This window comes from Xiphias gladius, chromosome 1 (genome assembly GCF_016859285.1).
Source record: "Xiphias gladius isolate SHS-SW01 ecotype Sanya breed wild chromosome 1, ASM1685928v1, whole genome shotgun sequence".
NCBI lineage: Eukaryota > Metazoa > Chordata > Actinopteri > Istiophoriformes > Xiphiidae > Xiphias > Xiphias gladius.
In genome coordinates, this window is record NC_053400.1 from 3,298,325 (window position 1) to 3,311,525 (window position 13,201).

Here is a 13,201-nt window from a genome sequence, read left to right on the forward strand (position 1 = left end):
AACAGAAATGCAGTCTTACAGTCCACCTCAAATCCCACACTGCTTGTTTGTCACTGTTTCTGATTTTAGACTAAAAGGGCATTCCCAGTTGCTGTTGACTTCATTTTCTGTAAGTTTGGCATCTGACTTTACTTAAACTTTGGAATTCGTACCTATAAAGAATGAGGACTTGGGATTTTTTCTCCCATCACTCCACTGGAAGCATGCTAGGTAGGGTCTTTTAATGGCCAGTGTGAACATGAGAAATGATTACAGCAAGCACATTTTTTTCAATATACCTGTGGGCATGAGTACTGTTTTAAGACAGACTTGAAAAAATGTGAACCTATCCATTAACTGTGACTTGAGTCCAAGTCTCAAGTCTTCACCTGGTATTAACCTGTGATCTGTACGTGGATACATAATCTAAATAATGATATCTGGTCCTTTTTTTTTTTTGTTGGACCTGTCTCAGACTCCACTCAAGTGGTGCTAAGGTGTCTCATCTGAAGAGCCTGATCAGGGCATCTCTACTGAAATGCAATTCAGTTCTGCAGGTAAATTTCATTACATCTGATGAGACCTCATCAGGATTCTCTTGAAGACTTAGTGAAGCCTCTAATAATAAGCCCCATTAAGACAAGAGAAGGTAATTCTACTGTGAGTCTGAAGAGTCCAGTACCTGCAGGTCCAGAGCCGTTAGCTGCTTTCCCTTCTTCTCTCCTGAGTTGCGTTTATACTCCTCGATGGTCCAAGATGGCTGGCCACGCTTGGCATCTGACAGGCTGGTGAGCCTCAGGTCAGTGTACAGGTGACTGCCTTTCACATGGGCCTTGATGGATGGGGTGAATGGGTGCGGTGAGAAAACCTGTTCAATCAGGGACGGGTGGGGGTTGGGGGAAAGGTGGGCCTGGGGGAGCTCATATTGACACTCTCGCTCTGCCTGGAAATGGAGAGAAGATCAGAGAACAGAAAGGTGAGCAGGGAAGTTTCCACCGGTTGACCTTCCTAAACCTCATGAGCTTCAGTTGTGTAGTTATGCATAATTGCCAACATGATTTTTAAGACAATATTTTTGTCATCAGGTTATGACTTACATTGCCTCTTATTCTGTCCTGCATACGATAGGATGCACTTTTTGGAAAAGATTTAACATTCTCTGCCTCTTTTGATTCTTTTTCTTGAATGATTGAGATGTGACATTATTTTCATCTTAACTCTTTAAACCACCAGGCTGTTTTTGCTTGGTTTTCCCTACCTATATTTTCAGGACAACTTAGTCTACTCAGAAATGCCCCCAGTTTGCATATGAATGGTACAGGTTTTCAAAAAACAGTAATTATTTGTACGTAAATGAATAGAGTATCAGTGTTTCAAGAGATACAAGAACCACACTGATGGGAAATTCTAAGCTTTAGTAATGTCAAAAATACATTGATAATTTAACACCAAAAAAGTATCCGTCGCGCCCTTTTAATCATGGCAGTGTACTATACAGTGTAATGTCAGGCTGTCAGTGCCCTGCTCACTCCTCAGCTTCCTTGCCTGTTGCCACATTGTTCACTTGAAACATGGTGTCATTTGCTGCTAGTACTGTTGCGCAGTGGCTCATTCCGATTCAAGATTTCAGGTCAACTTTTTACATGGGATGTGATTGAATATGGTCTGGCATTTACATGCTCTGAAGCATGGGACGTGCAAAAGTGATGAATACGTCGTCTTCCTCAACGGCTATCTTATCTCTTTGGCAGGTATTTGATCAGCTCCCAGAAGACGGATATCTATCGTATGTTTTGCACAGTAGCTTGAAAATTAACAACCAGTTTAACTTGAAAGCCGCCATTTTTGGGAGTTGAGAAACGTACGTCCTCATGCAGTGTCAAGAAGGAGTGAATGCGCAGAAAGAACGCAGCCAGAAAGTTATCAGGTTAAATTTTTTACATGTTACAAATTTTCTTTTGACCAGTTTATGAAAAGGTTTAAACTACCCCTCTGCAACCGATTGAAATTTCAATGTTTTTGGGCATTTTTATTCTGATTGAGGTGTTTATATGGAGCATTTTTATTCTGTTTGGGGTTTTAAACCGATTATAATTGCAATATTAGGCTCCATGTAAATGTACCAATTGTCCACCCCACTCTATGCTGTGCTGAGCTTGGTGTTTCTTTGTGGTGAGAAAAGGTCAGAGCCCAGACGCCAACCATCAATCTTGGCTGCCTGAGCTTCTGTTTTTTCTTTTTTTTTTTGTATTTACATTTTCTAATTATTAAGACTATGTCATGTGTTTTGGCCCTGCAGTTCCTATCTGTTGAAGATTTAAAATTCCTACATGAAAACAAATCAAACACTGAAATAACGTGAAATACAATACAAATTGTTGTTTATATTTGCTTTTTATGTATGCATTTATTTTGCATTATAATTAATGTAAATTAATGCATATTCTAAATTAACAATTATTTTCCCTCTTCTCTTTAACAACTGAATAAATTGTTTTTCACTGTGAGATAAATTTTCCATGCTACATTAAAATCAAAACGCAACACAGAAAAAAAGTGGAGTATTACATTTCAGTGTTGCCCAGCAGAGGGCAGCACAGAATGGCCAAAACTAAATACAAAGCACTGTTATTAGATTTTATGAGGAGGTGCAAGAGAGCATTTTCTTTTTTGAGATGGAGATGCAATGATCATGCCAAAATAAAAAGTGATCAACTGTCCAATCGTAGATTGGCGGGGCCACGGGGCGGAGCTTAGTGGCAGTGATACAAGCGGATGGCAGCCATGATAGTGAACATATATTTTTCGTTTAATTATGACACAGTAAATGCATACACGAAACCTAACTATGTTAAGGTATTTCAGTTTTTTTCTGTTTAATTTGTTTTCATTTAGACATTTAGCAATTATCATCATTCTTTGGGTGATGTAAACAGGACAATGTTGCCATGGAAAAAGTAAATATTATTTTAGTCGTTTTTCTTCATTAATTTTTGGTGAATCTGCACCGTGAAAAAGTATGCTGAAATTAGCTAGAGCAATTCCTGTATGCACTGTTACCATGGATGTACACGCAACAATGACGTGAGTACTTTTTATACTGAACAAAAAGACTCGATTGAAGCGCCTTTGTATATAATTTTTTAAAAGATTTTAGATTCCAGCAGAATATGCAAGAGGTCATCTTGTTTTTACTTGAGTTACTGTAAAAAGGTTTGCCATTTTTGTGAAATGGGTCAATCAGAGGCTGAGGGTTAGGTTTACTATAATAATCAAAGGTATACGTTACTACATCTGAGATTCCTGAATAAATTTTTACATTCAAACTAATATAGCTCATCATTTAATGTAAAAAATACCATACCTTATATAAAGAAATACATTTCATTAATTATTTTTTTTCTGTTTGTGTGCTGCTGTGTATGAGTATAAGTGTCAAATCATGTATACAGAAGACCATGTTCACATTCGATCATTTCTATAGATGTGTCCTTATATGATGAGTTGCCATGTGTTAAACATATACATTTATACTGAATATTAGTTGTATATGGGGTGTTTATCTATATAATTCAATTTCTTCTTGTTAAAAAAAATCTATTATAATTATTCAATTTACAACATGGATTCTCATAGAAAAGTCCAATTTAAATAAAAAACTTTTACACTCTGATATACTCCATCGAATATCAAGAACATAACTTATCCAACACAGAATTAATTAATTTCCAGGGAGCAGTTTTCTTTATAGCATGCTCTTCCTCATGAATTATAATTCCCCTGTCTGAGCAGCACATACAAAATGAAAAATAAAGCATTCCTCTAGACTGAGTATGGATTGCATTAATCTCATAGTACTTAAAAGCAGCTGCCATCAACACAAACCAGTGAGAAACATGTCTCCACAGTCAGTGAAGGCGACATAAATGTGTGTGTTTGACTTTGTTAAGGAGGAAAGCCAAAGTGACTCTCAGGTTGCAGTCAGCAGCCTGTGTTAATTGTATGGCTGTGCAGTGGAGTCTTTAAAGAGACTGCAGTGTGATTCAATATTTTAACAAAGCAGGACATTCTTGACTCATGAACAGTCATCACTTCATCAAAAAAAACATCCTGGAAAAAAAACAGGATAAAACTCTAAAAGCTTTGTCTGCCATATGTGTAAGTACTGTATATCCTCTTAATTAACAAGTGATTGTCAAAGTCCTCTCCAAACAGATTCATGGTGACATCCTCTCTCTATGTATATCAAACACTAGGAAATATGATTGGAAACCATCCGAGGAAAGTAACAGTGCAAAAATAACTGTTTGATCTACAGCACCAACATGGCCAAAAACTGATGTGATGGCTGCAATAATTTTATTGCCCATTTTAATTATCACAAGTTAAACAGTAGAACTGCAGCTGTGCATTGCACAGTTAGCTACCAGGAATGTGTACTTGTTGTTGCCAAATGACCTTGCATTTATTTTTTTTTTACTGAAGCTCTCTGTATCGTGACGCCCAATGTGCCAAGGCAGTGGCCTAAATGAATTAATGATAGCATGGCCTTATTTAGGCTACAAAATGGCACTGGTCTGGCTTGTTCATTAATCTTAGTGTTTTTACAACCTATTGTTTTGAGCAGGTGCAGTATTTTGACCCCTAGATCAGTTTCTTTGTCTGGTTTGGTTTAGTCAGAGAAGAACACTGGAATAACATCTGGGTTTGGAACCAAACTGATGACCTTGTTGAAAGGAGGTTTCTTTTTATATTTCCAAACAAACCTGTAAGCTTTGATGTCAAACTGGAGTTTATTACTGTAAAAGCTGGGTTTTATTTTCATAGATTTGGCAATCAGTTTTACTGGTTATGAAGCACTCACCATAGCAATTGCTGAGTTCTCAGAAAGCAGTGACATTACTAAAAGTACAACAGGATTCATAGGGCAACAAGTGCCCAGACAATCAGACTGATTGTAAACAAACCAACAGTTCATCAAGATGATCTTAAACTACTCAATTTGGAGGCAAAATGGAAAGTAAGATGATTGGTTGCAGTGAGTTGCAGTGAGTTCACTCCATGCAAATCAGTTACTGTACAGTCACGTCTCTTTCTGCCCAATCATCCGAAGTCCACGTTCTATTCCCCGCAATTTGGTGGTCCTTATAACCTACCTGGGGTTTATTCATTCTGCCTGCACTTGTGCACAGCACGCCCCTAGGATTCAGAGAAGCACTGCATCCTATACACCCAAGCAGAGGGTCAGCCCATAGCAGAAGCTGACAATAACTTGTCCCCCATTTCAAGTGTCCATCGAAGCGCTGGAAAGATCAGATCAGCCTGTCGGTCTGGTTCAAAATCTTCATCACGAGAGAGTTGGCGCTCTTCATCCCCCTAAGCCCCGCTGTCGCCACGGACCAGAGTGACGTCACAATTGACGCTGACACTCCACTCCCCACAGAACCCTGGGCACTGCAGTTTCAGAGCCGTCTACTGGGGTCCACTTCTTCTCCCCATCTTAAGCCATATCTCCTCATCTCCACAGTCAGATCTTGGCATGTAATGATGTGAGCTAAATTCTCTTAAGTTCATCAGTCAGGCTTGGTAGAGAAACGCCTTGTTGATTGTGGTGCCGTTTCAATCATTCTTATGGACAATGATCCACAACTCACAAAGAACCTTACAATAGGTACATTTACATGGAGCCTAATATTCAGACTATAATTGCAGAAAATTTAAAGCCCAAACTGTGATGCCCTGCTCTGAATCCTAGGTTATGTTTACCTTATTTTCAATTATGCATTGTTTCCGGTTTTATTTTGTGTTACTCACATCTCCTGTTGTTCCAAATACTCCACTACCTGCCCTTATGTGTCTGTGACCATGTGATTGTCTGCCCTGGCCCGATAAGTTTTACCTGTGTCTGATTGTCTTCCCCTCCTCAGTGAAATTATTGGCACCCCTGAATTTTACGTACAGAATTTAGAATACCTTCAGAAATAAATGCAAATTAACCAATTTTGTATAATCAGCATATTTAATAAAATATATAGTGGGAGGTGACGCTGTACAAATCCGCTGATTCACACCCTGTTTATGAGAGGGAAGGCAAGAAAGATACAAAAACACACCCACACACTGTTTTTGTGTGAAGGGAAGACTTCTCTCATTGAGTTTCTTCTTAGTACCATCTCCTGGAAGTATCTTAACAGTTTTATGACTGTGAAACGTCTTGACAAGATTACGAACTGATGAAACAGGTATTTCAAGATCTTTAGCGATTGCCTTGTAGCCTTTGGAATTGTTATGTTTTTTGATAATAGCATTTCTGATGTTCTCAGACAACTCTCTTGTCTATGCCATTGTGAAAAAGGAACTAGAAACAATCAGACCTTCTTTATGAAATCAAACCATCATTCATTGGTTAATTCAGGTCATGCAAACACTGAAAATTAAGCACAGGTGAGTTTTATTTTTTTTTATTTTGTTTGAGGAACTAATTTAAATTCATCAAAAGGCTGCCAATAATTGTGTGAAGTGTACATTTGATGTCTGTATTTTTTATTTCACCATATGAAAGCATTTTTTTATTGTTGTTCAGTAGAAAGTTTATTAAATATTCTGATTATACAAAATTCATGTTAATTAATGTTGGTTAATTTGCATTTATTTCTGAAGATATTCTAAATTCTGTACTTAAAATTCAGGGGTGCCAATAATTCAACCAGGACTGAATTTAGTCTCTATGCTCCCTTTCCCCTGTGCAAGTTTGTCTTTGTCCTTTGAGTCAAGTGTTTCAGGATTATTTCCTCGAGTTTAGCTTTTCCTGATTTCATGATCCTAGCTAGTTTTCCTGACCAAGTTCTTGTTCATTCCGCGCCCGATTTTTCTTCCTGTACTACTGATGACCATCCTGTTGTTTGTATTGAACCTATTGGCAAGTAAAGACTTTACCACTTAATCTTGTGCCTGTCTCTGAGTTATGCATTTGAATCCTCATCTCTGTGGTCATTCCGTTGTTAAACAAACAGAATAAAAATGCTCCGTATAAAGACCTCGATCAGATATCAGACAGGAAGAAAATAAGAAATAACTACTCAGACAAGTCCATGGAACAAGTCCACAAAAACATGAACAAAGATAGACCAAAAGAATAGATAATAGATAGACAATAGATAGATAGAAAACACATCGACCAAAAAGCTGAACGAATTAAATACTGCTGGAAAACTTTGAATACTGCCTATTACAAGGCTAAATCCCGTATTCATCACTTTGGCACAAGTCATACAGCTGTTCTGATTAAATGCGTTGGCACAGGTAAACACCAGACCGTATTAAATCATATCCTGTGTAAACAGTTGACCCAAAATCAATCAGATTCAATCAGAATGAAAAAAACGTGTGCATGTAACTGCAGCTGATGACTGAGTCTGATCTTGCATTGAGAATTTATAGAGACAATATTTGTAAAGTCTACCCAGATCCAGCTACTCAAAGCCGAGCTTGACACTTATTTAGCCATCATTTCAGATCTAGCCTTATCCTACAGTGGTTCTCTCTTTTATGAGTATCACAAGTCCTTCTCAGCCAAAGCAGCCACTTTCCTCCAGAAGTTTAGTCAAAGACTGGACTTTTCTTTGGTAGACTTTAGGGCCCTCTTGAAACACCAGCATCCCTGCAATCTGCACTGCAGTCTGCGGCAGTTTTTCGCTCTCTCTAGTCTCTGTCTCTAACTCTGTGACATCACTGTCACACATCCCACTACATCCTAGATCTTTTGCAGTCCTTTTTTGCAAGAACAGCCAAAAGAAAGATGTTTTGTCAATTTACTGCAAAAAAAAAAAAAAAAAAAAAAAAACATCATCAAAAATCCAGAGGCCTTTAGAATTTTACAGATCTTCAGAGAAAATTTGTCCATTATTTTTTTTTTTATTTTTTTTTTTTTTTTAATTACTTTTTTTGTTGTTTTTCCCTAACCTTACCGCTTGACATCCTAAGATCATCATATCCATCTCTCAATCTCTTAATCATTAAGTCCCTTTATCTCCTAATCATTTTTCACCATTTTCCATCATTTATCATCATGCCATTAAACTAATTAACCTCTAAACCTCTAAAACTAATTTCACCTCTAAAACTATTCCTTCAGGCTAACTAAACTACAGAAGAGACAGAACACACTTTATTTCAAGAGGAATTAAAAAAAAAAAACACTACCCCTCCGATACTCCTCTCCAGAGTTTCTCCTCCAAGAAAACATGGGTAATCTTAAAGTGCCATTACCTAATTATTTTTCTTATTGTGGGAATGTGTACATTTGTACTCTTACTTAGATTAGAGATTATATAATATATCATTTATATCTAAGTTCTGCAAGTTGTATAGCGGTTACACTCGTATTAATATTTCCATAACCATCAGAGATAAACATGTGAAGGTGCTTTAACCTATGCTCTTCGCTGTACTGTAAATTCTGTCTTGTTAAATCCAGTCTGACCCCACTGTTACATGCAACCTGGAATCAACTCCAGGGGAGTCTGTACTGCTCTGCTCAGAAGAGAGCAGGGAAGATGGCATCATGACTTGAGCCATTACTGATAAATAAAGTATTAATGTTAAAATTAGAAAATAGAAAAGTTTGAAGAAGATTCTGCGCTTTCAGCTCCTTAATGTCAGACCTCAGAATATAGTCTGTTGATCTACAATTGCAAAGGTCAGTAGTTAAATGCAAGGTGCTGGTTGCTGATATATTGGTTAGGATTTTAAAGTGCAGGTTCAAAATAGTTTGGTGTGAATTAAGTCACTTCCATTCATTCTCCCACAGTATGAAAGACAGACTTAAATAATCCATAACAGCAAACATGGTGGGTTTGAACTCTATTTAAATTTGTAGATGCAGGAAATTAAGGTCTGCATCCCCTGATTCATAGCAAAGGGAACAGGCCAGACTGTGGTTTTGAAAGTGCCCTAAATAGCAGGCTCATTTTGGAGGTACAGCTTGTGGGCTTGTTGATGCTACAGTCCACTGGCATAGGAGCTGACTGTGGCAGCTGACTCCCAACTGTCGTCATGTAGGTTTTTTCCTTTTTTACCATCTTCTTCTGACAAAGTTTGAAAAAGACTAAAAAGGCAAGAAATTCAATGTTACAGAAAAAGGAACATTTATGAGCCAATAAGATGAGGTAACACCCCTATCACGGGATAAACCACTGACTTGATTCATCACTATACAGCTGAATACTGCAGCTCATTTGATTTATGTCCATATTAAACAATTCCAATGTTCAGTGCTAATGCAACAAGTAGTGTGTCCTTTCTTTAGCAATGTGATGGTAAATGATGTGTAACATTTCTGACTTATATGTTTTCTTCTTTTTTTTATTAACCAACCAAAAACTGTCCCTACTCTTAATCAAACCCTAGTTGCCATGTGAACATATTATAGAAGTTTTATAAATGTTGTTGTTGTTATCTGTGTCATTGAATGTAATCCTGGGTTTTGCAGAAGTGTCCAATTTCAAGATCCTTGTCTGGTTGTAGGGTTGTATGCCGTCCTTATACTTCTGATTGAGGCCACACTCCTGCAAATACATTAACCCTTAAAGATGCTTTATGTAAGTTTCCTCTGCTGTCAAATGTGTTTTTTTGCCGGAAGCGGGTGGTGGTGGTGGTGATAATAGTCGCTTACCAAGAGCTTTAGCCATCAATGTGTTTATAAGACAAGAGGTTAGAATACGCCCTCTGGGCAGCACTACTTCTTCATCCTTCCATGCTGAACTGAGGGCGAACTGGACACTACTGTGACTCACTGTTGCAAAGTGATGTCAGGAGATCTTTAAATGAAGACCCATGTATGGCTTTAAAAGCAAATAAAAGAACCTTGAAATCGATCCTATTTTAGACAGGTAGTCAGTGCAGGGCTGCTAGTACCTGTGTAATACTGTCCCCCTTTTACTACCAGTCAGGAGTCTCGCCTTGGCATTCTTCACCATCTGCAGGTAAAACAAAGAGGACTAGCCAATACCCAGGTACAGTGAATTGTGTGTATTTGTGTGTCATCGGCGCGGTAGTGAAAGGAGACATTGTGCTTGCAGAAGACAGAGCCTAAAGGGAGCATATACAAAGCAAATAAAATGGGCCCTAAAACGGAACCTTGAGAAACTCCATAAGTGATTGGGGCAGTAGAGGAAGAGAGGCTCCTAATCTTAACACAGAAAGACCTCTCTGTTAAGTAGGAGGTAAACCACCATGTCAAAAGCCGCGCTGAGGCCTAAAAGAATAACAATGGCACATTTACCATAGTCCACCTAAAGTGCATTATAGTAAAATATAATTTTGTGTTTGTTATTCTTAATAATACATTCTGAGAGGATTATAAGCAATATGATCTGAATATCACTAAAAGGAAGTAAACATGCATTGTTACTCTTTATTTCATGAACTTTAAAAATAGAAGAAACTTTGATAGTAATTGTAGCATGTACAAAAGTTTGGCCACCCTTCTACTTGTTAAACATTCAAAACTTCATTAACTCTTTTGGCCTTAATTGACTTATTAGGATTTACAAGGCAGGTAAATAACTGTTATAAGGAGCTGTTAACTGATGATGATTCCAGAGCTGATAAATTCTCTGACATGTCAAACCTTGTGGTAACACTCAACAACCATGGTCTAAGCAACTGACTGAGGATCTGAAAATGAAGATAATTGATGCCTACAAAGCAGGGGAAGGTATGAAAAGACATCCAAGTGCTTCCAGCTTTAAATTTTCACTGTCTGAAATGTCATTTAGAAATGGCAGTTAAGGGGAACTGTGAACTGTGAAGTCACGACCAGATATGGAAGACTAGGAAAACGTCTGGATAGACCTGCAGGTTTGCTGGGTAGAACGACGAAGCAAAACCCTCCAAATGACTGCAGTAGGAAGGTTTAGCTGACACAGAAGTCGGGGTGCACTGTACCACTGTCTATCGTTGATGCACATCCAGGGTCCTCACGAAAAAGAAACCTTACATGCGAACTCATCACAAAATCAATGTCTGAATTCTGCATAGCAACATTTGGATATGCCACAGTCAGCTTGGAAACAAGTGGTTCAGAAAGATGAAGTTAATTTAGAAAAAAAAATTGAGCTCTTTGGCCGCAATCATAAAATGTGTGTTTTGAGAAAAAAAGGAGCAGCATTTGATGAAAGGAACAACTTACCAACTGAAATATCGGCAAATTCTGTATGCAAATGTCATTCATTCAGTCATGACAGTGCAACTGAAAAGAGGCTGGCTTCTACAACAGGACAGTGATCCAAAGCAGACCTTGAAACCACTTCAAGAAACAAAAGCTGAACATCATTGAAAATCTGTGGGTAGACCTTAAACGTGCTGTGTGTCCAAGACAGCCTAAAATAGCTAAGAAACTGAACTGATCTGCAGGAAGAGTGGGCGACAAATCCTAAATGAAGAATAGAAAGACTCTTAGCTGGTTACAAAAAGAGGTTACTAAGTACTGACATAGTAGGGTGACCAGAATTTTGCACACACCACAATTCCTGTTTAATTGTTTTCTGTCTTTTTAAGTTCTTTAAATGAAAAATAGCAGTGCAGTAATATTTGCAAACTTTTGCATACAACTGTAATTGAGAGGTTGCTAATGACCTTAAGTATATAGAATGTTTTGAAAAAACACCATTGCATGTAAAGGTTAAGATAAGAGACATTTTCCCCCACCGAAAAATCTCTCCAGATGACAACAATGAATACATTTGTTATTTGATGGCAGAAAGGGGAATGCCAAAAAGGTAAATTTGAAATCTAACTTAAATTAACCATTTCTCTGTTGTTTATTGTTTCATTAGGGACATTAATCTTTTAGAAGAACATAATGGCAGTGTAGGGTTGGGTTCTGATAGCCAGTTCCATTTTGGATCTCAACCCAGGTTAAGAAAACATCAGCTCCTGCTTAACCATTTGGTTGACTCTAAAGCTAACATATCTCTTATTGAGTCTTTTATTTCTCCTTGGTTTTTTTTTTCATCAAAACTTAGTAACATTTCAGGAGCAGGCTTCTCATTTCTAGCTGGCGCTGATGGTTACTTTTGTCGAGTAAAATGTAAAATGACAATCATTACCAGAGGCAGACTATATCAGATGTAACTAATTAACATTAATGACGTAAGTAACTTGCCTAAACATGCAAGCTTGTGTCTGTACTCAGCCAAGGAGCATTTGTGAGGGAATAACATCACTCTTTAAAATCATTTTATGATCATTAGTGGACTGTGTGTAGTTCAACATGACTGATAACAAACGGTGGCTCCTCTGTGTTGAAATGTTCTGTGCAATGGGTCAAATCAAACAGTTTCAATAGTAGGAATCCCCCAGCAAGACTTTAAGGCATATCATATCAGTAATTTAAGATGATTGACTTAATAACTGATTCAGATTTCATCACCAGCATTGGATCAAATAAGGTGTGAAAAATAAGGTGTAAAAGTTAGCTACAGCTGTTATTTCAATGTGTCAGATGCATTAAATTAATATATATCTCCTGCTGCTCATCTCATGTTCAAGTTATATCTACGGTTTCTGAACATTAATAGGCCTAGCAGTCACAACTGTAGGGCTTTGCTTTCTCAGCCAACAAAGGCTGATAACAGATTTCTGTAAATATAACTAAAGAGTACGCTCTAGACCTGCTCTTCATGTAAAGTACCCTGGGGTAACCTCTGTTATGAATTAGTGCTATATAAATAAAACTGAATTGAATTGAATCTATAATGAATCTCTGAGTGTAGTTATTTATAAAAATTAGCTGCTTACAAATACTGAAGGTTAAATCTAATTTGATTCTTTTAGGGTATTTTAAACGGTTCTGATTCAATAAGTAGATTACCAACCCTAAATGTGGACAGAACCTTGTTTGGCATGTAAACAATATTTTCAGTATTAGTGTGGACATTCCCTAAGCTGTTGAGAAATGTTTAGCTTGTGTCAGACTGACAGCCCAAACAGAAGAATGGACAACTGCAGAGAGAGTGGAAGTGAGCAAGACTTGAAAATAAATGAGGGACAAGGTTCAAATCAAATATGGGGGAGATGGAAAGGAGAGCAAATAAATAGAGCAGAGTATTTCCAGAAATAAAGTCCAGCAGCTGAATGCAGGTTTGCAGGATGTTAATGGTCAACCCTGTCTCCTAACAAGTGTGCTCATATATAACTGGCTACTGTTTTGGTTTCAAGA

The 13,201-nt window shown here is 37.6% G+C and overlaps 1 protein-coding gene across 1 annotated transcript in view; it reads right to left on the reverse strand.

Annotated features, from left to right (window-relative positions):
* Nucleotides 1-634: 634 nt before the first annotated feature.
* minar1 (membrane integral NOTCH2 associated receptor 1) overlaps nucleotides 635-13,201 on the reverse strand; it is a 38,040-nt gene continuing 25,473 nt past the window's right edge. Inside the window, exon 4 of the mRNA XM_040126445.1 lies at nucleotides 635-922. Within this exon, the coding sequence (XP_039982379.1) occupies nucleotides 635-922 (288 nt within the window). The remainder of the gene's footprint in view (nucleotides 923-13,201) is intronic.